General features: G+C 42.4%; 2 protein-coding genes across 5 annotated transcripts; one reads left to right on the top strand and one right to left on the bottom strand.

Annotated features, from left to right (window-relative positions):
• Positions 1–215: 215 nt before the first annotated feature.
• Positions 216–10,571, bottom strand: LOC114450838 (dynactin subunit 1-like). Of its 4 annotated transcripts, none has more exons than XM_028429241.1 (31): positions 10,441–10,571; positions 8,704–8,769; positions 8,418–8,612; positions 8,193–8,274; positions 8,074–8,105; positions 7,917–7,937; positions 6,826–6,909; positions 6,385–6,537; positions 6,204–6,227; positions 5,606–5,803; positions 5,317–5,521; positions 5,111–5,189; positions 4,872–5,031; positions 4,667–4,771; positions 4,366–4,557; positions 4,153–4,269; positions 3,915–4,067; positions 3,679–3,839; positions 3,388–3,556; positions 3,207–3,275; positions 2,901–3,113; positions 2,651–2,812; positions 2,347–2,478; positions 2,129–2,254; positions 1,914–2,056; positions 1,667–1,833; positions 1,417–1,535; positions 1,142–1,337; positions 981–1,054; positions 805–894; positions 216–689 (listed from the first exon to the last, which is right to left on the bottom strand). In XM_028429241.1, the coding sequence occupies exons 2-31, from the start codon at positions 8,743–8,745 to the stop codon at positions 552–554; spliced, it is 3,801 nt and encodes a 1,266-aa protein (XP_028285042.1). In that variant the 5' UTR covers positions 8,746–8,769; positions 10,441–10,571; the 3' UTR covers positions 216–551. The 4 variants fall into 4 exon arrangements, with proteins under 4 accessions (XP_028285042.1, XP_028285040.1, XP_028285041.1 ...); XM_028429239.1 differs by lacking the exon at positions 10,441–10,571 and adding an exon at positions 9,581–9,702; XM_028429240.1 differs by lacking the exons at positions 6,204–6,227; positions 10,441–10,571 and adding an exon at positions 9,581–9,702.
• Positions 10,572–12,207: 1,636 nt separating this feature from the next.
• Positions 12,208–25,169, top strand: tdrd7b (tudor domain containing 7 b). Its single transcript, XM_028429591.1, has 20 exons — positions 12,208–12,422; positions 13,423–13,629; positions 14,125–14,269; positions 16,174–16,381; positions 17,746–17,828; positions 18,252–18,460; positions 18,671–19,039; positions 19,117–19,424; positions 19,501–19,693; positions 19,778–19,889; positions 19,980–20,182; positions 20,253–20,387; positions 21,181–21,264; positions 21,400–21,534; positions 21,672–21,782; positions 22,080–22,228; positions 22,310–22,575; positions 22,661–22,844; positions 22,921–23,081; positions 23,453–25,169. The coding sequence occupies exons 2-20, from the start codon at positions 13,423–13,425 to the stop codon at positions 23,671–23,673; spliced, it is 3,483 nt and encodes a 1,160-aa protein (XP_028285392.1). The 5' UTR covers positions 12,208–12,422; the 3' UTR covers positions 23,674–25,169.
• Positions 25,170–25,185: the final 16 nt, after the last annotated feature.

Here is a 25,185-nt window from a genome sequence, read left to right as displayed (position 1 = left end):
CCAGACCACTAATAGTATGGTCCTGCTGCCCTTTAGTAACATCACTTAATCTATTGGAGTATAATGTAGTTTTGTTCCTTAATATGAATAAAATGCAAGTGAAAGTGGTGCTCTGAAGTGTACACAATTCATCTTGGAAACATTCATTTCTGCCTGATACACTTGATCAGCTGGAAGCTAGTCTGAAATAAGGCCACGAACTTTAGTAGCGATAACACTCTGAATTCAACTGCTTACTTTTATTGCTCAAATTACTACGATTACAAAAGATACAAAGGGTAGAAGCCATCAATTGGTGCAAGTACAGAAAAATATTGTTTCCACAAAACTGATCATGACACCTTCGTAATGTGACCTTCAGTCTGAAATGATGAATGAAACACCTGACATTCTGTTTTGTCAATAAAGTGATGCTGCTGTCGGACAATAATATTAGTGCTCTGTCTAGACACTTTCCTGAGAATAGTGAAAAGAAAAAGGGATAAATAGAATGCTGGATTGAAGTGTTAGCTGGAATGTCAGCCATGGCTGTAAGCCAGTGTTGTATTGATTTACACCATGAGGAGACGGTGGACTTGCTGCAGCTGCTGCTGTGACAGGACGAGGCGGTGGACTTGTTCCTGTCCATGGGTGCAAGGAATGGCAACACGACCCACAAACACTGTTCCTCCTTGTTTCTCTTCCTTGGCCTGAAAACCAATCAGAAAGCCTTTGTCATTATACACCACAGTACACAACAAGATTTGAGATGTATCAAGGAAATGTTTATGAATCAGGTGACAGAAGTTGTAAATATGATACTACCTTAACAAAGGCAGAGACTGGAAATGTGGCAAAGTCAGAGGAGGCCTTTGCTCCTGGCTGATGTGAGACCACATGTTCAGCTACCTCACCCTGAAAGAAAGTGTAAAATTGTCATGTGACCTTTAGGTCTTGTTAGCTGTTGCGCATGGTAACAGTGATGAGTCTTAAAGTGTCACCTTGAGTTTGTCCAGAGCATCACTGAGGTTCTGCAGTCGAGCGGTCTGCTCCAACAGCTGGGCGCTAGCACTAACTGTAGGAATCACAGGAGAGGGGAACCTGTTTAATCTGCTGGTAATGGCAGCAACAAAATTACTCCAGACACTGAAAATGTACACACCAGCAGTCTTCCCAGTGATGTCCACTACTTTAACCTCTGCACTGAGCTTGAGCAGCGTTGCCAGCAGTTGGTCAGTCCTGCGGTAGATGCCGGTGTTGAGTCCCTCTGGAGGCATGGAGCTGTCTTTGGACACCTGTGGCAGTTTGGGTGGGCAGAGTGGTGGCAAGGAGGCCAGCTGGGCTCTCATCTTTTCTGCCTAGAGGTAACAGGTCAATATCATAAAGTTTAACACAAGCTGCATATGTGCATAATACAATTATAATCTTTCAGTGTACCTTTAGCCTGTTGTTCTCATTTTTGAGGTGTTTAATGCTCAGCCTCTGAGCCTCAACCTGCTGCCTGAGGAGAGGGGAGTCCACCACTTGTACTGGACCTGCTATGGAGGGAGGCAGACCTGGTGGAGGAACAGGAGAAAGGTGGGAGATTACTATTTATTGATATTTATCCAAAACCTGTTGCATTTGCACAGACTGCTATGAACATAAACCACTGATGGGAAGTAAGGGTAACCACACATTAACTCACCTCCTGCAGATCCCTGTACAATGGAGGCGATCCCTGATGCAGCTGAGCTTCTCAGACCTTCGATGGTCATCTTCGACTGGTTATTGATGCGTTGTTTCAGCTCTGCCTTCTCTGCCTCCAATTGATCGATATCGGCCTGCAGAGCATCCATCGTCTCTTCAAACTCCCTGAGGATGACAAAAAGAGAAGGGTGAGTGAATTATAAGAAGCATGACAGAAAATGGTTGTGAAATCTGCCTCTTCCTACTTTTCTTTCTTCTTCAGCAGAGTGAGACTCTCATCGAGTTTGGTCTGAATCTTTTCCACACGCTCATCTGCATCTTTAGTAGAGGTGTCCAGCTTCTTCTCCAAAAGGCTCAGACGGACATTTGCCTCACTCAGCTCCTCACCCTGGGGAAGGTGGATATGGGTCAGCTTGAAACTCAGATTCTTTGTTTCTGTGACGTATCTTCAGTGTGTTACCTTTATCTTGAGGGACTTCTTGAGCTCTTTGATGACTGTTTCTCTGTCCTCTAGTTTGACTCCTAGACCCTCAGCATCAGTCATCTCAGCCCTGACGGTGGCTGCTCTTATCTCCACTGGAGGAGTCTAGGAACAGGAACAGATGGTGGATGGTGAGAATCAGAGGGCAGAAATAGGCTTGGGATGATGCAACACATCAATGTGAGGCATACTCATACCTTTCCTTGTGGTTTTTCAGCATCATACTCTCCCTCCTGCATGGCTGTAGCCATCTTGTTCATGGTAGCAATGACAGAGCTGCAAGACTGACAAAGATACTCTGGGCCATTCACACCATGGGTGCCGTATACCTTATTAGGAAAAAGCACAGTTAGAGATAGCAAAAATTAAAAAAATCTAATGTAACAATATTTTAATTTATTTCTTTATAGAATAAATCCAACTGGTTGTTACAATTATATGTGTTTCCACCAAGGAAGTCTTTATGTGTGAATGGTGTTAGGCTGTTCATCATGACACTACCTGCTCCACAGCCTTGGCGGTGATGTCATCCAGTCTGAGAGCATGCAGACCTTCCTGTTCTCCCATTGGAGCAACCATCTGAGCTCCTGATGCAGCCACCTCCTGCAGCACTGCAACCACACGGGTCAGCTGACGCCTGCACTCAGTCAACGTCTCCGACACCTACCAGATGAGAGGTGACATGTCAGTCAGAGACATATGTAATGCTATCATTTTTATGTCTGTATGAGTCCTGCACATAAAAATGTACCTGTGGTCCAAAGTTGAGAGCAGCAGGAACTCCAGCTACATCAGTTCCAGGCATGCGGCGTCGGATCTTCTTACAGAACTGTCTGATGTCAGAGCAGGAGGTGTCCAGGTCCTTCAGAAGAACTGTGAAGCCAGAGCTCTCCTGTCCTGCAGCCAGGAATGCCCGCAGGCGAGCTACCTCCACCACCATACAGTCCAGGGCACTCTGGGTGAACTGGAGGTGAGAGGGTGACGTGAATTTGTTAAATCTACCTTACAGATGTGTGTCAGCTACATTATACTATTAAAGAAGCTTTAAGTACGGTACCTTAATGTGGTCAGCCAGCTGCACTGTGCAGTCCTCAGTGTGATCTGCCAGATGGACGCTGTACAGTTGCTGAAAGACAATGAAGGATGTTGTCAACTTAGAATGTCTGTTTTGACTGTGTTAAACTCTCCTCCAGTAAGTTTGACAGAGCCTTTAATACACAGAAAAACACACTGTTTACCTGATAGTATTTGATAGCCTTGGTCAGGGGTTCCACCTGAACAGTCTCATCAAGCTGGTCTTTATGCAGCAGGTCTATGAAGTAATCCAGAGAGCGCTCATGGAAGCTCATTTCAGAGTACAGTGTACCCATGCGCTTAAAAACATCCACACTGCAAGTACCCAGAGCCCTGGAGGCAGGAGAGGGGGTTATTGATTGATTGTTTCATATTGTTTCATTTCACACATAAAAAAAACAAATCCAAATAGTTCCTCAATAATAACTGCATATTGTATTGTGTATGATTCTTACTGTTCATATTTGTGCAGAGTAGCCTGCAGCAGGCTGAGGGAGTAGATCAGTCCTGAAGCAAAGCTGCGCTGTTCTCCTGCAGGCCCTCTGAATCCTGTTCCCTGGGTTAGGTTTCCATTCAAATCAAACTTCTCCTGGGCCTGTTTACTGATCAGCTCAGCCTTCAGGTAAGAAGATACAGTCACATTATTTCCAGAACAGACTCATCAAACCAATTTAGAGTGAGCGTCTCATACCTTGCAGATAAGCCTGGGGATGAGCAGGAGCACCAGAATACAGTCGTGGTCTCCACCATGGCGGAGGAAGGAGTCCGGCATAAAGGAGGTGAGCAGTGACACCTGTCTGTTTGATTGGGCCACTTCCATTTTTCTCAACTCCATCTCAATGGCCTGGAGACACAGAGGAGTGAGATGAGTGTTTACTAAATAAGCAAATGAATAAACACTGGTTAAACTCATCATGCAGCTCTCCTACCTTGGCGTAGGCCTTAGTCTCGGCAAACTTGATCTTAAAGTCAAACAGCTCTGCAGGCGGCTGCTGAACTTGTTCTGCATTGGCACTCTGCTGACTGATCAGGTCTCTGTTGGCCTCCTAATGTGCAGAACACACAGTGTCAGGGCATTCACAAACTGCACGCCTAACACCTTCACACCTTTCTGATTCTTGCTGCCCCTCCTTAGCACCTACCTGAAGTGAGGTGGTGAGCTCTCTGTATTTGCTGATGGTCTGCTGAAAATCAGCTACAGTCTCCTGGGCAGCCTCCACCCTTTTCTCTGCTTCTCTGACCTTTGCTACACTCAGGTCCACCTGCTCTCTCAGCTCCATTTCTGTCTCTCTGGCATTCTCCTGGAGCTCATCATTCATCTCATTGATGGCTTCCTGTTGATGCACAAAAAGCAAACCAAGTGACAGACTGATTAGAAAAACAGTAATTCCTGAATTTTTACATTTCAAAAATGACATTATTATTAAGTGTAGCTGTACTGACCAGATCAGTGACTGTTTCTCTCAGCTCTCTGACTTTCTCTTCCAGGTCAAGGTTCCTCTCTGTCAGAGTCTCCACCATCTCCTCTGACCCCAGAGCAGCATCCACCTGTTACGCACACAGAAATTTTGTCATATTTCATCTTCCTGCTTCTTGGAAACTTACAGTATTATATATAGCAATAATCATCTTTATTGTCCGGCTTTACCTGCTCCTTCAGTTCATCAATGGTGGCCTCCGCCTGTTTGACTTCCTCTTGCAGCTTTTCCTTCTGAGCCCTGAGAGTCTCCAGCTCAGTGTTCTTCTTCTCTGTCTGCTTCTGCAGCTTCACATGCTCCTGTTTCTCTGAGGCAGACAGATCACGCATCCTGTGGAATATGTGATTCCAGTTTTTTTACTGCACATTATTTAATGGATGTTGAAGTGAACAGTGTGTCTTTCACTGACCTGACCAATGCTTCTTTAAGTCTGCTGTTCTGCTCTTCCAGCTGTTTGACTTGGTAACTTGAGGCTGCTCCATCTGTGCCTGTCAGAGACATGAAACAACAAGAGGGACTGTGTTTGAACATCAGTAAGAGATGCTGTAGATCATTGTGCATTAGTTTGCATTTGCTGTTCAGCTTCTGTGCTGGTCCGTCTTTTCTTTTGCACACCTTTCTCTGAAATCTCATGCCTGAGGATCTCCAGGTCCATGGAGAGCTCTTCGACCTTCTCTTTCAGTGAGTCCACCTCTGCTTGCAGTGACTCTGCTCGTTCTTCAGCCATCTCTTTGTCCAGTGTTGCCATCTCTATGGCATCTGCTGTGTCAGACATCTCTTCCATGTAATGCTCCTTGGCCTCCTGTGCATCCCGGGCTTCCTGCAAAGTGGAAAAGTTAGAAAATAAACATTAAAAGAGATAAGTGTGATGAGTAAAGAGAAAATTATGAACACTACTGGGTACCTTCTTGGCCTCTTTGAGTTGTCTCTGAAGGTCATTCTGCTGCTCTTGCATTTTGGTCTTCCACTCCTGAAGCTGCTCCAGCTGGATCTTGTGTTTCTCCAGCTCCTTCAGCTTGGCCTTGTCCTCCATTCGCTTCATCTTCAAAGTCTCCAGCTTCTCCTCCAAATCCTTGACTTGGGTTCGCAGTGAATCTTCCTCCTAAGAAGGGTGGATGGGTGGAGGGGGAAGACAGGATAGAAGGATCTTCAGTTTTAGTGGAATCTAGTGGAGTCTAAAAATCATGACCTACCTCTACAATCCCAGAACAAGAAGATTATTATTTTAATTAAAGATTTATCTTCCACCTTTGGACATTTAAGCAAAAACATTTAAAAGGGTAAAGACAGATTAATCCCTTCTAACACAGGGTTAGGAATGTTTTGTTCAGTGTCTCTGAAAGTTAACCCATGCATCATCACCAAAATATTCACAGTAAGGACAATTAAACCATAGTAAAGAAGAGAAGGTGTGCTGAGAGCCATTTCCCTTGTGACACTTTGAGTTTGTTAGTAAACTCATGCCAGGTATCAGCATGCAGACAGCCATGTGAAAACTCTACCTGCTTGGATATGGCAGGTTCCACCTGGTCAAACAATAACATGGACCAAATAGAACAAAATCAGTAAAATTATTTTTTTAATGAGAAATCAAAAGAAAAATGGGACCTGATTTACAGACTGTACTGTTTTTTCCTCTTTTAAAGATGAGAGTAAATGCCTTTTTTATAGTCAACAACCTACCTTGCTTGGAGTAGCTGGGACGGAGGCAGAGGGTGCTGCAGGCGACCCGCTGGGCTGAGGCACGACAGGCGCCCCCAGTGCACCATGTTGGGAGGACAGACGCACCTCGCTGACATCACCGGACAGCGAGGAGGAAAGACTCTCACGAGATCCCTGTAGACAAAGACAGGTATGTGTCAGAGAGTGACGAAGGAGAAGCTGAGGAAAGAAGAAGGCCAAGAAAGGAGAAATAACATGCAACATGCAACATGTATAAACCCCCTAAACATCACTGCATTTAATGTGTGAAATCTTCTGGCTTTTATCTTACAGCACCAAAACACACCACCTCCCGGTGTCCCTCACACAGAATGTTATCACCGGTGCACCTGTGCCACTAATTCACCAGTTTTCCACCAATCCCTGTAAAGTGACAGGTGAGTTTCTCTGATGTGAGCATACCATCAGCGACACGCTGGGACGGCCGGAGGGACGTACCAAGAGGGAGGGGAGGGAGGTAGCTGGTGCAAGACGTGGCGTACTCCACTGCCACAGTGTGATCACAGAGACTGTTAGGACTCAGATGGGTAACTTGTAAAACTAAATGCTACAAAATTTTATTCATATAATTTTAACAGAAATGACAACATACATGTTCTTAAATTATTTTAACTATAAAAATTGGCTTATGAAGCAGTTTTTTTTAATGTTTTTGAAACAATCAGTTCCTTACCAAAGAGTCTGTTTACAGACCAGACTATAACTCATATCAATTTGAAGGCTCAAGTAGCTGCCTCTAAGCTCTATTGTGGATTCATTTGTGTATTAACTAACTAATCAGCTGCCTCTAAGCTCTGTTGTGTAACCAGGAAAATTTCAATAGCAAAGTGTCTAATTAAATTTGAACCCTCAAAAAAAACGCAATATTGATATTGATGTAAACCTTGTGAAATGAATACTGATACTGTGATTTAAGCTGCCACCATGAAAGTAAAACTAATATCTTTTTTAGAAATAAACTCTTAGTCTGTTAAGTGCCCTTTGACCTCTCTAGTCTGCTGTAAACAAGCTCACCTTTGCAGAGCGGCGGGTAGAGGACTGAAGGAGAGGAGGAGGTGAGTTGAAGAGGGAAGGATGAGCACGCATACACACATACACAAACACACACACACATCCAGCCATGAAGCAAGATAAGAGGTTAGCAGCACATAAGAAGCAGACTGTTTATATTGACTAATAGTGACTTTGCACAGTTTTAAAGATACAGTGACATAACATCACTGAGGTGTGAGGCCAGAGAAATGACAGACATCATTGTGATGCCCTTGAAACTGTCACAAATCTGGCCTTTAGTTGTGTGCATAGGATGGCTTCACCATAAAAAAACAAGAATAAAGTGGGGGAAAAAAACTGAAAATAACAATGACGAGTTATGTCTTTTGTCACATGCAAATGTCAACAGATAGAGAACAGTAACTTGAAAATGCAAAAGGATGAGCTGCCATATTAGTGCAATTAACAACCAAGGCAAAGCTGTATTTAAGTGTTTCTACCTTCTTAACGTTCACTGGTGTCTGCAAAAAGTATTCAGAAAAACAAAAATGAGAAGTTTGACATCCTCTCACAACGTCATCAACTTGTTAGTTGCTCATAACAAAAATAAATTAGTAAATCGGTGAGAAATCATTCGTCCAATATATGATTGCCTACCTGCTTGGTTGTTTTTGGAGTCTCAGGAATGTCTGAAAAAACAAATGAATGAATTAGTAACAACGATTATGATCATCAAGCACTGTATTTGAAAAGAGGAGTTTGAGGTGTTTGCTCACCTTTTTGTTTAAGGGTCTTTGCCATGCTAGACTCAGAAGTATCTGGTGAGGTGGCACTGGAACCCTCTTCCACCACCTGGATCTGCAAAGAGTGATATAGGAGTGTGAAATCAGCAAAAGATGCTAATGTGACTCAACAATAAACATATAGAGGATGCAATCTTTATAATGTTCCCATCTCTTTGGCTATTTACAACTACAAACACACAGTGTAATGTCACTAACCTGGGACTGTCTGACAAATATCCCATGGTTTTCCTCACAGGTGAAGTAGCGTTTCCCCTGCACGGTTCCATCATTCTTGCCTTTGGGTTCATCCAGTATGACGCCTACCCATTTTCCAGAGGCAAAGAGGGTGGCACCAATGTAGGCAACAGTACCACGCTGACCTTTGCCTGTCACCTCAACCATAGAGCCAATCTAAGAGAAGATAAGAGACTGTGAGTCATTATACACTAATTGATTTATTGCTTTGCTTACTTTATTGTGCCTGTAGCAAGAATTAACATACCTTTGGAGGTTTAGCACTCTCCACTGTTCCTGCGCTGCTCATTTTGCTGATCAGTGGGCTGGTCAGCTGAGGGATTTGAAAAGCACAGGTGGTGGGTAAGATAAGGAGAGAAAAAGTTTAATATAGGAAATGAGGGTTGATGACAGAAGGAGTCACAGGGTGAATAAACAGTGAAAGGTGAAGTAATTACATACCAAAGAACTTGTTTGTTACGTTAGTTTTACTAACTTACTAGTATATATGTATATATGACAAAGTATGTTAAATCAGTTTTAATATTAAGTCTTAAACATTCAATGACAAGAGAGCATTATGACTGCAGAGCACAGAAACACACATTGTACCCAGTCATATGCCTTCAACCACAATAGACGTCTCAACAAACATGCCCTTTTCTAAAACAAAGATCCTTATTCAAGACAAACTGGGACTGCCGTAAGAGTCTAAGCCTTTTATGGCGCTGTAGAGACATGTGAATTTATGCTGTTTTAGACTACAGGACAGGAAACCAAACAGAAGGGGTTTATTGCACCTTTAATAGAGGCTGTAACACAAGATTTTGCTGTTTTCTCTGATATTTGTAGATCTACTTAAACACTCTTCTGGACTAAAGAGGAAAATGTTTGACTGTGGGTTAATTGTACCGACAGTAGTTTTGTCTTTCCCTACAGGAAATACTTAGATTATTTTTATTCAGTCTGCTGATCCAATTTATGCAAAGAGCAGATTCCAACATCCGCTTTATGGTGAGTTCCACAAACCCTTTCTTTTTATAAGTCACACCACTATTACGATAATGAAAAAAATAAATGCATGATCAAAATCATCAGTGATTTGCTAAATAAAACATTTAATATTAGGCTTTCATGTTACTCACCCTGGGAGTATAAGAATGTCGTCTGTTCAAAGCCATGATTAAAAGTTACTATGATTTCACCTCCAGTACAAAAAGAAGGCTTAAATGCTAATTTTCCACTATCACATCCCTTTATGTTTTCAGAAAGAAGAAAAATAGGACAAAAGAACACAGGAGTGGGATTTAAGGGAGGGATCTTTGTGGTGTATTGAAAAACGTCACAGCTGATTTGAGCTGAGAAAGGGAGGGTGGCGTCTACTCCACACTGTTGTATTGCTAGCCTACATTATATAATTATCTTTATATACTACATATTAGTTAAAAGGTATGAACCTGTAGCTTATTTTCAAGATGCCTAAACTACACATATATATGCATATAATCTTTTTGTAATGATAGTAAGTATTGATGAGTTACGTATTTAACCAGTTACTAGCTGACAAACAGTGGCTAATTTTGGCGAATATTTATTTAATTACTTTATACTGTTATTAAAACGGTCGGATACTAAATAAGGTTATTTAAATTTAAATGTTTTTGTTTTTCCGTCAAACCTATATGACAGTAATCGTATACATATTGTAAAAAATATATTTAAAAAAACGAGCTTACAGCTTTAGCTGCGACAAAAGAGGAACAAAGTACAGAAATGTCATGACACACTGTCATGCCATTCTGCTTTAATGTATCTGCATTGTTAGCTAACATGATACAAAATACCTTTTCTGTGTAGATAGAGTACAGATTTATATAGAAAAGCTTTGCAAAGCTAACGTCAAACCTGGCTAGGTCGGTCTACAACGTTACAAACATGCTATTGTCAGAAAGAAAAGCAAATATATAGATAACATAGAGTAGGAGTATTTGACAGCGTGGCTCACCTGGTATACACAGATAATTCTGACTTTAAACAGAGCTCTTAGATATATTCATGCAGATGATAATCCTCTGTTGTTGATTTTGTATAGCTAGCTTGAAATCCGGCTAGTCTTTTCCGGTTTTTGACAGGACATTTCCGGTAGCTTGGCGGACGAAAGAAGAAGAGCCGTCACACAACCAGCGCCCCTAGTGGCTGTATAGATGTATTATTGGTTTGATTGCCGTTGCAAGGCAATCAAACTATTGTTCTTCACCCTCTTCCTTCTTCTTTTTTCTTCTTCCGTACGTTTTTTTTGGCGCAGCGTATCTTCAGAATACATTGACCGATTTCAGCCATTCAACTATCAAAATGTTCATCTCACATCAAAATGTTCATCTCACAAAGGACATTCCGGTTCAACTTCACGTTTTTTTTTTCCAAAAAGTATAATTTTTCAAATATTAAGCAATTTCGGTGTCATTTTTAACATGGGAGTCTATGAGAGCCCTTCAACGAGGGTCATCTGCCAAATGTATCTCCTCTTACAAATTTCAAGCTACAGACTCCATTTTATTCTTAAAACGCTCATTAGATGCTGCTCTATCAAACTTGTATTCATAATTTTCTAATTCCGAATCATACCATGGTGACAGGCTGACACACAGAGGCATGCACAGAGGCATACAAAGCTCTGAATTGCTCTGATTCTCCAGCAATTCAGAGCAATCCTTCACATCAGCATTCAAAGCAATGCTTAAGCTGCAGCAATCAAACTTGCATTTTCTTCAGGAAATGCCCTTTTCTAGTATATTTCAATTGGAAAACTCGTGGAAAGGAAGAGCTCCCAGCCTTCACACTCATATTTTGCATCACAGCACTTTGCTTATGAAGGACCAGAACCGTCGCTGAAGTAGAAATAAAGCTTTTAATTGATTAATATTTAATACTAATAATAGAGTTATTACTTACTAACTGTAAATTAGTTTATCTATTTATAGGTTAATAACTAGGCTACTATTATTATGTAATAACATTATATGGTAATGTTTTACCAAAGAAAAGATATATATATATATATACATATATATGTATATTACTATAATTATACTATATTGTTTCCTTTAGATCAAGTTAAAATATTCTCCCTATGTGACATCTAATATGGCCTTTTTATGTTCAAACAATGATAATCATATAAAACAAAGAGGAGAGATTTGTTTAAAGGCGTTGTCACTTTGGCATGAACTCTTCAGTAAATCAGTCTGACAGTTTGTTGGCTCAGTATCATGGCCTTCTCCATTGGTTTGTCCTGTGGAACAAGTTTGTGAGAACTTGTGAGGTGAAAGGAAACAGAAACCAAATAAAACACATTGAATCCAAATTGAATCCTAAATTATAACATTTGTGGTTATCTGATTTCATATGCAAACAGATTATAAAGAACATTCATTACAAAACATCTCTATAAAACTCAAACAGTAGTTCTTAAGTTTCATTTCCTCAAAATTGTAACTGCAACTCCAAGACATCAATGTGATCCTTTAGGAAGCAGGTGGCAGCATGTTGCTTCCAACCTATATGTCAGTGTAAAATACTATATTTTTGAAGTTAAAGCAAATAAAATTAAATTAAAAACATGTTATTCAAGTTTAAAACGAGTGATAAATAACGTTTTGTTCTTTGAGTGGTGTAAACATGACTTTATCAATCCTATTGACCCCACATCGACGCAGTAGTAGAGTAATAGTGTCTCTGTGTTGTGGGTGGATGGTATAATGGGATGTGTCCTCTGTTATGCTGTGGCCCCTGGAAGCGTATTGACGTGTAATTAGCCAGAGGCCCAGGCACAGCCGAGTCAGCCAATCAGGTTGCGGAGGAGAGGCTGTGCCTGGACCGGCTGGCAGGCTCACCGGGGGACAGAGCTCCGGCCGCAGCTCAGCCCAGTGGCGGTGACCGCACTGACAGCGACTGGACCCGGTCCCGACTTCACCGTCCTAAAGCAAGGTAGAATATTTTATAGCTTAATGATGACTTTAGTTTTAAATCATTCGCGCTAGGCAAAGTTGTGCCGTGTCTTTATTTTGCATATTTTGATACTCCCGGCTAGGATGACTCGAAAGTTCTCAAGCTAACGAGACCACGCATGTGAACTTCCGTCTGTGGCTTTCAAAATTAACGTTTGTGCGATTCTGCTCAATAAAAGACATTTGACGTGCCTTAGTAGCTTTACTTTGAAAGCGGTATTTGAGTGCTTCCGGTTTTTGCACTGTATTTTTTAGCTAGCTTGATTAGCCGCTGCCCGGGTGGCAGCAGGGGTATTTAACTCGATGTTGCGCGCTGTATAGTTATCTAAGCAAAAAATGTGTTCCGGGTTCGGAACCTTCTGCCGGTGTCATTTCATCAGAGTATGCCAGTAAGTTACAGTTTAGTTCAGAAATCGAAAATGGCAGAGGAACTTAAAGCACATAGTTTGGTCCCAGTGGAGGGTGTGGACTCTCAGTGTGACACGTTACGTCATTCATAGTTTTGCTGTCCCGTCTGCGCTGCAAAAGTGGCCATATCAACAAGTGGCACAAAGAGATGATGGACTTTACAAACAACAGGGTTTTTCTATAAATAGTAGGTCATGAATAGTAGGTCTCAGCTTTGGATAAATATGTTGTGTGGATTTCCAAGGGTTATTATGGCCTGCACCGAAGCTGCCTGTGGAGGGTGTGCCTCCTCTTCAGTCAGGATCATGTAGTAGAATATTGAAATCAGGATGTGTTATATATTTCTGCAGTTGTAGTTAATATTTTTTCTGCAGGATTTGTAATCAGTGGCATGGCTTGAGTGTGACTGTGTGCCTTTAGAAATCTGATTAACAGTTAATAAAAAAAGCCAGCCCTACCAGTCTGTCACTGTCACAGAGGGAACTCAAGCTGACTGCAGAGTGTTGCATGTTTGAATGAGTTGGCATTAAAATATTTTACAACCAAAAATCTATGTTTTTTTATTTTTTTAGATGGCTGACGTGGAACTGGTGAAGAAGATGTTGCGGGCCGTCCTCCAGGCCAACAAAGGTGGAGTGTCACTGTCACGCCTGCAGTCGGAGTATAAGGAGCTGACAGGGGAGCAGATACCACATAAGCAGCTGGGACACAACCACCTGGACGCACTGCTAGCCGGCATGCCGTCTGTGGTCCGCATGGACCGCAACCGCTCTGGAGAGGTGTGTGAATGGGAAATGATAATGGATGGTGTGCCGAACCAAACATTCTATTCTATTTTATATGAACATATTGTTTTTTTTACTTAATGCTTTTCCTCAGCATTTTTCCATTCGTTGATGATAGCAGGTTTTACAATATAACTCTCTCTTGTTTGTTATGTTTCTAAGGTTTAAGCCACTCATCCAATATTCTTTTACATCCAATATTTTTTCAGGGAGTTAACTAGCCCTGTAAAGTTCATTATGTGCCCATTATTGTCAATCACGGTATCTGCGCTACAATTACTGGGTAGTTTAATTTCATTTTGTCCTCCTCTAAAGGACACAATGGTCTAACTGACCTGCTTCCTGATCAATCTCCCCAAAAACAAAAAAACATCAAAACTCCTAAAAGTTTGGATCAGATATTTATTTATCTTTATTCTAAGTAAAGGTTTTTGGAACCTCCTGAACATTTTGTTAGTGATAATTTAAACTTTCTCTGTCTCCCTTCAGATGGTCTATTTTGCATCAGGGGCCAATGAGACAACCCATATAGCAAAGGTGGTTGCTCGTCAGCGTACCTCTAAGAAGACAGGCAGACCCCACCTGGTCAACACCCAGATGAGGGTCAAACCGGCTGCCCCACTCGTCCTCAATGGTAAGATTTTGGACAAATGCACTGGTGTAGCAGTGCTGCAAAAAGAAAGAACCAGAACTTCTATAATGTCCTGTGCGATAATGCAACTTTGCAAATGTTTTGTGTGCTGGCAGGCAGTGGATGAATGACTGGCCTCTTTTAACTATGGCTCTGTGGAGACCTGCAGGCACTAAGAATATCACGCACATAGATACAGGCACAATGTTCAGGGCTGTGTAGGTGAATCAGATGAACAAAAATCTCTGCTTACACCAACCAGACCTCAGACACTCTCAAAAAATCTCTGTACATGAACATTTGGCACTACACACAGACACATTTCTTTTTATGCTACTCTGCATCACACCTCTGCTACACTGTGATGCTGCAGAATATTCTGAGTATCAGAAGAGGATGTGGGAGGTGGTAGAGCAGGGGGAATGGAGAGAGAGAGAGAGAGAGAGAGAGAGGCTGTGAGATGGCTGGAGAAGAAGAAGACCAAGGAATGGTGAACTGGTAAGGAGGGAGGGGGTGGGCACATGACAAGGAAGGGAGAGAGAGAGAGAGAGAGTGGGGTGTTGAAATTTGAACACAGCCTACAGGAGCTGAGGCTCAGCTGCAAGCGAAGAGAAGCTGATTCATAAATCCATCTCTCTCTCTCATCCTCTCCTCACTGCCTGGGTTATTGATATTCAGGCAGAGACAGACCAGAGACTGTGTATCCATGCCGGTGAGGTGATGCAGCATCAGCTCTAAGTGTGGGTGTGTGTGTGTTTGTCCTTGTCTATATTTGCATGTGGATTTAAGCCTGTGCCTGCTGAGTTTGTGCAACATTTATTGATTAATTAAATGGTTCCTTTGTTCAAATGAATTGGCTCATAGTGCATTCTCTCAGAGAGCAAAGAATATGATTGTCTATTGATGACTTAAAGACGGAGGCTGGTGAATCCATTTCTTGCTCAGTCCATTGTCACTGTAAACATAAAATGGAAATTCAGAGTGGAGAAAGTTCTAGATCTCACTGAAGGAAAAAGGAGACAGAGAGAAGAATTGAGATAAAAGAGGAGACAGTGCGAGGAAGAAGTGAAGTGACAGTGACTAAGGGTTATTCACAGCTGGTGAGGTCATGTAGCAGAAATGTGATGTCATGCGTCATGTGCTTAAATGATTTAACCAAAACTGTGGCTTTTTATCATTTTTTCTGGATATACAGCATCTGTTATGAGTTACTGTTAGATTTGAAAACAGAACAGGCTGATTGATTATCCCAACTTCACACTATACATGTCCTTGGGTTCTGTAAAATACACTTTTCATGACATAGTTGTGTCTCCTAATACTTATATGAAAAATGGGGGGAAAAACACCCTGCCATGCCTGAGCATTAACTGTTGAGCCTTAGTTTAACTTATTTTAACTGGAAACAAGGAGAAACTACCAGTATGGCTACCTCCTAAATTTAAATGCATGTTCACCTCAGAAATATACCACTTGTGTTTAATCTTAGCTCAAGTAAAATTGTGGTAAAGTGCAGTAAATACCTTACTCACCCCAGTGGATTGATTACTGATCTTTGGACATGCTGGTACCTGTTTCATTTGTTATGCTAATGCTAAGCTAACCAAGTCTCTGCTCTGGCTTCATAGCTGACGTGCCAGTGGTATCTAATTCTATCTAAAAATGTATTTAATCAGTCAGTCCACTTTCTCATCTTTTCTAGGTGATGTGTTTCTCTGTTCTTGCTGTTTGGCGGTTTCTAAGCTATAATGTCATTCTATCTATTATCTCTGTACCATCCAGACAGACACATTTTGCTTCGGCATCGGGTTTAGCTGAGTCAGTCTCACAGACTGTGTGTGCTTGTGCTTGAGGTCACTTTAAGCACATCATTACATTTTTGTCATTGCTGTCCTCTGTCTCTGCAGCCAAACCTCAAACCTCTCTGAGGCAGCCGAACCACCGTGGCCGAGGTGGAGGTAGAGGAGGAGGTTCAAGTCGTGGGCCTGGGCATGGAGACTTCAGGCAGTCGAGAGACATAAGGGATGGCCAGTCAGAGGGCAAGGCTGGGGGACATCCCAACAAGATGTCCAATCAGAACACACCCAACAGGAAAGGGAACCTATCTGCAGACAAGTGAGTTAGAGAGAGTAACACATCTGTATGTCTGGTGATTAGAGTCAATGTACGCTTCAAGCAGTGTAATACACATCTGACTTCTTCCACTAGGAAAAGATAGATCTAATACCAGAACATTTTGACAGGGGACATTTTTGAGAAATGTTTGGCCTTTTTTTCTTTAAATGGTAGTTTTCAGTAGAGAGACAGACTTGGGTAGAGGTGGGGGATGACACACAGTAAAGGGCTGGATTCAAACCAGGGCTCTTTATTTCTTTCTTTCAGCTGATGTGAATCAAAATAAGCTGCTGGGGAATGGGAGCCAGGTTGAACTGTGCTCTGTTCTCAGTGCTGCTGCTTATTCAGCACTGGGCTAATGATGTTCTCTTTCTCTATATGTTCACTCTCTCTCCCTATATTTACCTCTCGTTTTTGCTTTTTACGCTGGAAATGCATTTTTCTTAAATCAAGTGTCGCAGTACAGTATTTGATCAAGCTTTTTTTTTTAAATATTGCTAGACATTATGTGTGTAAACAATGAATCAATATTAATTCAGCTCTTTGACTCCAACTTCCATCCATCCACTGCTCTGTTCATCCGTTTACTGTGAAAACAACTGACATCAGTTCTCTGTCTGTGTCACTCTGGCTGTCCAGTGTGTCTCTGGCCCACTGCAGCACAATGGGGCAACAGGGTGGGACGCCTGGTGTATTGGCAGGGGACACGAGCCCGGAGCAGAGGGGGAGCAAGCTCTATTTAATCTCTGTTCTATTCTCTGGTAGATTAACGCTTCTAAACCGACACAGAGTGAATCAGCACATCTCTCTGTATCCCTCTAGATCTTCTACTGGCCAGGCCAGTGTCATCATTTGTGTGTGTGTGTGTGTGTACCTACAAGTGGGCAGCTTGGCAGTGCACAAAGTATATTCCACAAACACAGACAGATTTGAATACAGTTTAATATAATCTAAAAGTAATCAAAGAATGCAGGGGGAAAGTCTTTATTGTAGAGTTGTGAGGATGGGGTTATATATAAAAGTCTTACAAGATGCCACTGATTTGTCAGCAAGGGTTGATGAAACAGCCACGGCCGCCCCAAACACCCCAGTGCACTGTTGTACATAGAATGCAGTTTCTCAAGATAAATGAGTTGTGGTCCTGAGGAGAATACTAAATTGGCTTTTGAGCTTTAACACTTTATCTGCTTGGACTTTGATTTGTCCTCAGTGTGTTTTGTCTCATTTTAGATTAAAGACCCTGCATGCAACACAGAGCCAAAGCTACATAAGGCTTAAAACCCAACTTTCCTCTAACACCCAGATAACAATATGTGTATTTGTTTTGCAGAATATAACTCTCCTTCTTCCGTTCTTGTGTCCAGGCCAGAAAAGAGGATGACCCTTCCATCACGGTTTCAGAAGGAGGTACACGCTCACCTTTCTAGAAACTCCCAACAGATCGGTTGTAAGTAGGACATGCTGTTTTCTATTGTGCTAAAAATAAATTTTGTGTAGCATTTTGTCCTCTAAACCAGCGGAAACATTGACAAATTGCTACCAGCTTTGCTAAAAACATTTACATTTAAGACAGAAGTTTTCCATTGTCGTGTTGTGCTGTCTTCAAGTCCTGTTTCTCTCTGTCTTACCTAGTTATTTAACATATAGAGGAAATAAGCAGTAACCCAGTTGGTGGGTTTTAAAAGCTTTGAATCCCTCTCAGCTCCTGCATCAGCCTCCTTCCTCCTCTATTTAAACTAAGGATGTTTGTCATGCTGCCTGTGGTCTGTACAGCCTGAGGGGAGCATTGGCCTGTAATAGACTACATAGTTCCAATGCACACATGTCAAAGGCTCCAGCCATCCCAGTCATGTTTCCTTCAATCTTCCAGCACCCTTGAATCTTAACGAGAGCATTGGCTCGGGGAAAGGGAAGCCCTACAACCCTCAGCAGGTCCAAGGTCGTATCAGGGAGATCTTGGGGAAGTACAGTAATGGCTTCTGGGTGTCAAAACTGCCTCAGATCTACAGAGAGCTGTACAAACAAGACCTACCCACTGAGGCCATCAAAGACCTGGAGACCTGGACACACATATGCACCGTATGTACTGCTTATCATACTGTATTTACTTATCATACAATGCATTTCTGTTACAATACAATAAACTGTCTCGAGGTCTGCTTTCAGACACATACACTTATCACCTTCCAATACTGTGCTATCACTTTTTTGATTGTAAAGGACACATTTACATAAATATAGTGTCCGTCTGGATAAATGCCAAAATATGTTTTATTTATTTCTCTCTAGGTAGAGAAAACCTGCAGCAGCAACCCCACAGAGCTGCTTCTATACCCTGCCAAGGAACAGACTATCACGTCCTCTCCTTCACCCATACTCAACACAAACTCCACCACTGCACCTGCCCCCACTTCCAACATGCCCACAGACAAACCTTTGCAATCCCCTGCCCAGCAGAGACCCCCCAGCGCTCGCCTGACCCGCTCTGGTTCTCGATCTTCTCAGTCCCCACCGTCGTCCTCCTCGTCGCCCAGCCCTCCCTCCTCACCTGCAAGCCTCAGCCCTGACCTGAAACAGAAACTGGAGGAGCTCCTGTTGAAATACTCCAATGGTCTCTGGGCCCATGCGCTTCCCAAACTCTTCCAGGACACTTACAAAGTCAGTAAAACTTTGGTGCTTTATCATATACATGTTGTGTGGGTTCACTTTATTTATTTTTTCTATTTATCTACAAGACCAAACTGCCCGGACATGTCCTGGAGAACCTCGACCTACTCTCTGACTTCTGCACCATTGACTACCCAATGCCTGACAACCCCAAAAGGGCCATCCTGTACAGACGAAGCACTCCTGGGAGTGGAGGAGGAGAGGATGAGAACTGCAACAGGAGGAACTCCTCAGCCAGTGAGGAGGAGCTGAGGGTGAGGAAAGAGCTAGGCAGGAGGCTCAGTAATCATGCAGTACCTTTGCTGCAGATCCCCAAAGAAGAGTACCCCTCTGTGTTGGTGGTGGAGGCCACTAACACCAATGGAGTCATACTCAGGTAGGCGGGAACTGGGTCTATGACTGTGCTAGTAAGAGCAGACACATAACTCTATCTAACAAACCTTCTCACTCAGGTACATTGGTGAAGGTTATTCCCAGGCTCAGGAGTCCATGGAGGATGAAATGAAGGAGTTCTATGGTTTGGACCAAAGCAGCCCCGCTCCTGTGTCGTCTCTATCCTCCGGCCAGCTTGTGGCAGTCAGGGCTGAGGAAGAGGAGGAGATTCTACGGGCACAAGTCTGTGAGGTCATGACAGATAAGGTCAAGGTGAGAGGTCAAAAACAGGGAAGCGCCAAACACAACCAATGAGAGAAAATAATAACTGTGTTGATATCTGCTGCTTGGCTCCAGGTATATTATGTGGATCATGGCTTCTCAGAGGTGATTAGCAAAACCAAAGTGTTTGAGCTCCACGAGAAGTTTTTCAAACTGCCTTTCCAAGCAACCAAGTGTAAACTGGCAGGTGAGTCTGAGGAGAACCACAGGACGAATCAAATGTACAAGGAACACATGCAAGACTGCTGTTTCCCCCTGTGTTTCTGTGTGTGTCCAGGCTTGGAGCCATTCTGTCAGGAGCCTGCAGTGCTGAAGAAGTTTGAGACGATGGCCAGTGGAAGAATCCTACTGGCTGAAATCCTAGAGAGAGGACAGACTCCCCTTGTCGTCCTGTATGACACGTCGCAGGATGATGACGTCAACATCAATGCTGCCTGCATGAAAGCCCTGCAGGACAAGACACTAGCAAGTCCATTACAGGTACAGGGTGTTTATAAGTACATGTGGGTAAATGAGTATGCAGAAAAACTAACTGTGTGGCTCTCCTCAGGTGAACAGTGTTTATATGAATGTGACGGTCAGCAGCGTCTGCTCTGATGGGACCATCTACTGTCAGCTTCCCTCCAGAGGTCTCTCCAATCTGAATGAGATACTGGAGAATATAGAAACATACTTCCACTCACAGGTAGCGCCATCACTTCTGTGATGTTTCAGTGCCTTTGTGGTCTGTTTAAAAAGTGCTTTTACTCATTTAAAATGCATAATATAAAAGTTGTCAAACATTAACCTTTGTTTAGTTTGTTTTGAGTGTTTTTATGTAATTTTACTAGATATGAGCTTGGCCAGGTGCAATGAAGTAGAAGATTTGAATTTGCAATGGCGCTGTCTAGCTTGTCAGAGTATTCATCCATGACCACATAAACATATTAAAATCCAATGTAAGGGAATAATACACACATTCTCGCCACGTGTGAGTGTTAATTGGTGTCATTGGAGTAGATGAGTACTCACACATTCATCTCAAAAGCCTTTTGTGAATGCATTGCTGCCGTGTTGTTCCTCTCAAGCTGTGTTGTGGACAGATTGAGATTAGGTTGATAATCTGGAGTTAAGTCATTGCCAAGCCACTTAATCTGTGGGCAGCACAGTGGAGCGGATGCTTAACTAGGTGCTCCTCTGCTGTCCTTGTAGCTTGCAGTCACTGCTTATTAGCATGTTACGTCAGTGTTTAGGTAAACATAGTCTGCAAATGTATTGGTCTCACAACCTCAGTTGTTACCTTAACATTTACAACCTTAGATCTAAAGCCATAATCATATCAGTTTACACCTGCAGCAGAATGGGTGCATCATTGAAATGTTGGTGTAAAGTATCATTCTATTGCAGTCATAAAACAGATACACATAAAAACAATCCAAAGGTAGTACAGTCAAACACAGTCAAATGATGATATCAGTGAACTATATTCTTTGTTTCAGGTAACATCAGAGTTCCTGGTATCCAGACCTTTTTGTGGGAAAGGATGTTTGGCTCGTTACAAAGGAAAATGGTCCCGTGTAGAGGTAAGACACTCCCTGTTGTAAAGACTGTGAATTATTAAACTATTCCAGATATGATTGATCTAGCCGCCGTTGAAGTTATTTTATTGCTCTGGTCATGTCAGCTTTAGTTACATTAAAACCGTTTCCGCCTTTTAGATCACTAACCTCCATGGCAGCAGAGTGTTGGACATCCTGTTCTTCGACGTGGGTGTCCAAGCGTCCGTGGAGGTGTTCGAGCTGAGAGAGATCCCAACGCAGTTCCTACGTGACCTCATGGCCATCCCACCACAGGTCAGCGTGTATGTCTATGATGGACAGACACTGAGAAACAAGAAATAAGGTCATATGCATTTAGACTTATACTACATGCTTTATCTATGAGAAAAGCTGTTTTGTGAGAAAGTGACATGTCAACAATCTGTGTTTAGGCTGTGAAGAGCTGTCTGGCAGACCTGGCTGTAAGTGTTGGATCCTGGACTCCAGATGCTGTCCAGTGGCTGCGAGAGAAAGTGCTGAACATCACTGACTGCAGCATGAAGGTAAATTCAACTTCAATTTTCAATTTTATTTGTGTAGCATGTTTTACAATCAGAATCGTCTCTAGGCGCTTTACAGAGACTCAGAGCCTGACCTCCAAGGAAGCACTAACAGTGGCAAGAAAAAACTCCTCTCGTTTCACAGTGTGACCTAAGACACCCTTTTAAGAACCACAACCAAAGATATCTACGTTTCTCCTATGACGGTTGTGTTTCATCTGGGAAAGCCCACAGTGTATACCGGCCATAAATTGCTAACTTAATTCTTTTTTTCTTATTCCTCCACACTCACCCCCCAAGGTTGCCAAGGTAGATGAAACCAAGCGCTGCATCTATGTCCACTTGTTCACCGACAAGAACTTCCATGACCCAGCCCGCAGTCTCAACCATCAGATGGCCCAGTCTGACCTGTTCAAACAACAGCCGGATGTCTTCCTGACAAGCCACAGGTTATCTGTCTGCCATACATGTCCTGATTGTTTTTATTAGTAAAATGTTAAAGACTTACATTTTCATTTTGGAATTCATAGCCCTGCCAAGATTTCCACATCCACTTTATCCTCCAAGACCTCCAGCACCAGTGACTCCACCAGTGGCAGTCCAACATCAGCTTCTGGACCAGCCAAGCCTCATCTTAGAAGGGCTCTGTCAGGACCCAGAGTGGGTGGTGGAGGAGGAGGAGGTGGAGGAAGGGGAGGAGGAGGAGGACACACAACTAAAAGCAGCCCACCAGAAACTCCATCATCTCCTTCCTCTTCTCTCCAGCTGCCACCACTACTAGAGCTTCCCCCTGCAGGTACGGTAAAAACTGTAGATACTTGAATTAATTCTGCCCAAAGAAAGCCAGCTTTTATTTAAGCGGATTATTGTTCGACTCTTAGGAAACAACGTAGATGTGTACGTATCAGTGGCGTGCCATCCAGGCCACTTTGTGCTGCAGCCCTGGAGAGATATGTACAAGCTAGTGGTGCTGATGGGAGAGATGATTCTCTACTACAATAAAACGGAGGAGAAACCACTCAACATAGAGAAGAATCAGATTTATGCTGCTAAAGTGGAGAACAAGTGAGAAAAGCAGTGAATTCATATTATCAGCTGAACTGTGTGAAGCATAATAAATGACTCACTATCTGCTCCTTAGCTGGCATCGTGTGTTAGTGAAGGGAGTCCTGACCAATGGCTTGGTGTCTGTGTATGAGCTGGACTATGGTAAACATGAGCTGGTCAGCTGCACCCAGCTCAGACCTCTGATCAAAGAGTTCAGACAGCTGCCATTCCAGGGGATCACTGCTCAGCTGGCTGGTGAGTAGGCTGCTTCTTCTGCTTCCCCTCCTTGATCTTAGCTTGCTCTCTCCTCCTCCTAGCTCATATTCCCTTTTTCTCATTTCCTTCTTGTTTTGTTCTTCTGCTCACTCACATTTTTATTCTTCATCATCTTCTCCTCCTTCTTTCAGCTTGAGGTGTCTTATCACTATGAGACTTTTTTTTCCATTTATACAAACACTAAATGTATTTTAATGCCCACAATGACTTGACTATCAGGAGATATTTTCAGAATCTGACAAAAAGCAAACCCACTCACTCTTCTGCTTTGTGTGCCACTATTTTTATGAAATAGTCTACATTGCAACTTCAGGTTTGTAACTGACTTGTTCATCTGTCTCCACTTATAGGAGTGAAGCCGAGGCAGTGGTCAGAGGAGGCCTCCATTGTTTTCAGGAATCACGTGGAGAAGAAACCTCTGGTGGCCCAGCTGGAGGCCGTACAGGAAGCCACTAACCCGTGGGACAGGAAGTTGACGGTCTTCCTGGTGGACACTTCACAGGAGGAAAAAGACATCTGGGTGCATGACATCATGGCTGAGTTTGCAGATGAGCTGACCAACGAACTGTAGACAATAGAAGATCCCAGAGGAGTCTTACTCCTGTTGACGAAAGGAAAGCAGTTGATGAGTGAAGACACAGTTGGGTGTGGATAGGTGAAATAGAAGCTTACTCTACATTATCTATCTACAGCCTAAAGGGATGGGAAGCAGAGAGAAATGATAAAGGGGGGTTATAGAAGTTGTAAGAAGAGGGAAAAAAAGAGGTGTGATAGAATGAAGAGACTGGCATTGACACAAGGTGAAGAGGTGAAGGTGTTGTGGCCACTGTGTGTTAGGGGCTGTACAGCTATGTTGTGACATGATTAGAGTTAATGCAGTGTGATCATTGGACCTTAAGGCCATTCTTTCACAACTGTTAAAATGATCCATTATAGTCTCACTAAGCTGTGGAAATGATGCATCTTTTGCTGTTTGTTCTAGTCTTTAATCCACAACAGCATCCTGCGGTACTGTGTGTGCATCCAGTTTTAGTGTGTGCCATCCTGGAAAAGCCTGAATACCCTGCCAATGTGAGCACCATGCAAAGTGTGTAAAATCCTCACATGCTAAGAACACTAGTTTGTTTACAGGATCTGCTTTATGATCATTGCAAAGTTTACAAAAGTTTGAGCAGGCATTCCCCAAAAAGGCAGGAGATATGGATGAGTCTGTGAGTCATGGGAGATAGTAGTAGAGCAACCAGAATTAGCTGTGATGGTACTTTAAAGAACAAACTTTATATTTTAAAAATGTGGTTAATTTAGTTCACATCGGTATATAGGTTTCAATATTGTACAAAATAAATCCAACCCAAACAACTTTTTTTTTTACAGGATTAAAAAAGGAGCAGGCAGTAAATGGTACATTATCTGCCCCGTTTTAACATTATAACGTAATATCTTAAATATCATGTTTTTTGGATATAAATCCAGACCCTGCATGTACAATAATGAATGTAGGTTCTAATATTGAGCTGGAAGCTGACAAAAATGCTTTGTACCAGCTGTGATTTTTATTTCACGTGTACTTTCTGAGGAAGAATCCAGTGTGTTAATCCCAGATCTAGACTCCTGTCTTCATCCATCTCTTCCTCCACATGATTCCAGTCTGAGGATTTTTTTCTGATTTCTGATTTTGAGACCACTTTACTTCAGCAGATTACCTGTGCTGCATGTAGCAGATCTTCCTGAACTGTGTGAACATATAGTTATGATAATAAAGCTGATTAAGTTACCAGTAGCGTTAAGCGTGTAGATTTTCAGATAAGCTCTGCTTACGGTTGGTTTCAGCGCCACACTCGGCCTGAAGTGGGATTGGATTCTGAACTAGGACTGTTTATTTTTCCTGACCTTCCTGCTCTGTGGTTTTGGATGTGTAAACACTTCTTTAAATTTTAAGACCTGACAAAGCTCAAAGCTGCATTGTTGTTAACAACCGACAAATTACATGATCTTATTTATATTTAACTTATATTCTATAGATGATGATAAACATCATTCCCATTTTGTTCAACAACCTGAAGGTATGTTTTTGGAATAAAGA

This window comes from Parambassis ranga, chromosome 18 (assembly GCF_900634625.1).
Source record: "Parambassis ranga chromosome 18, fParRan2.1, whole genome shotgun sequence".
NCBI classification, from domain to species: Eukaryota; Metazoa; Chordata; class Actinopteri; family Ambassidae; genus Parambassis; species Parambassis ranga.
The sequence above is the reverse complement of the archived record's forward strand: the minus strand, read 5'-3'. Positions and strand labels throughout refer to the sequence as shown.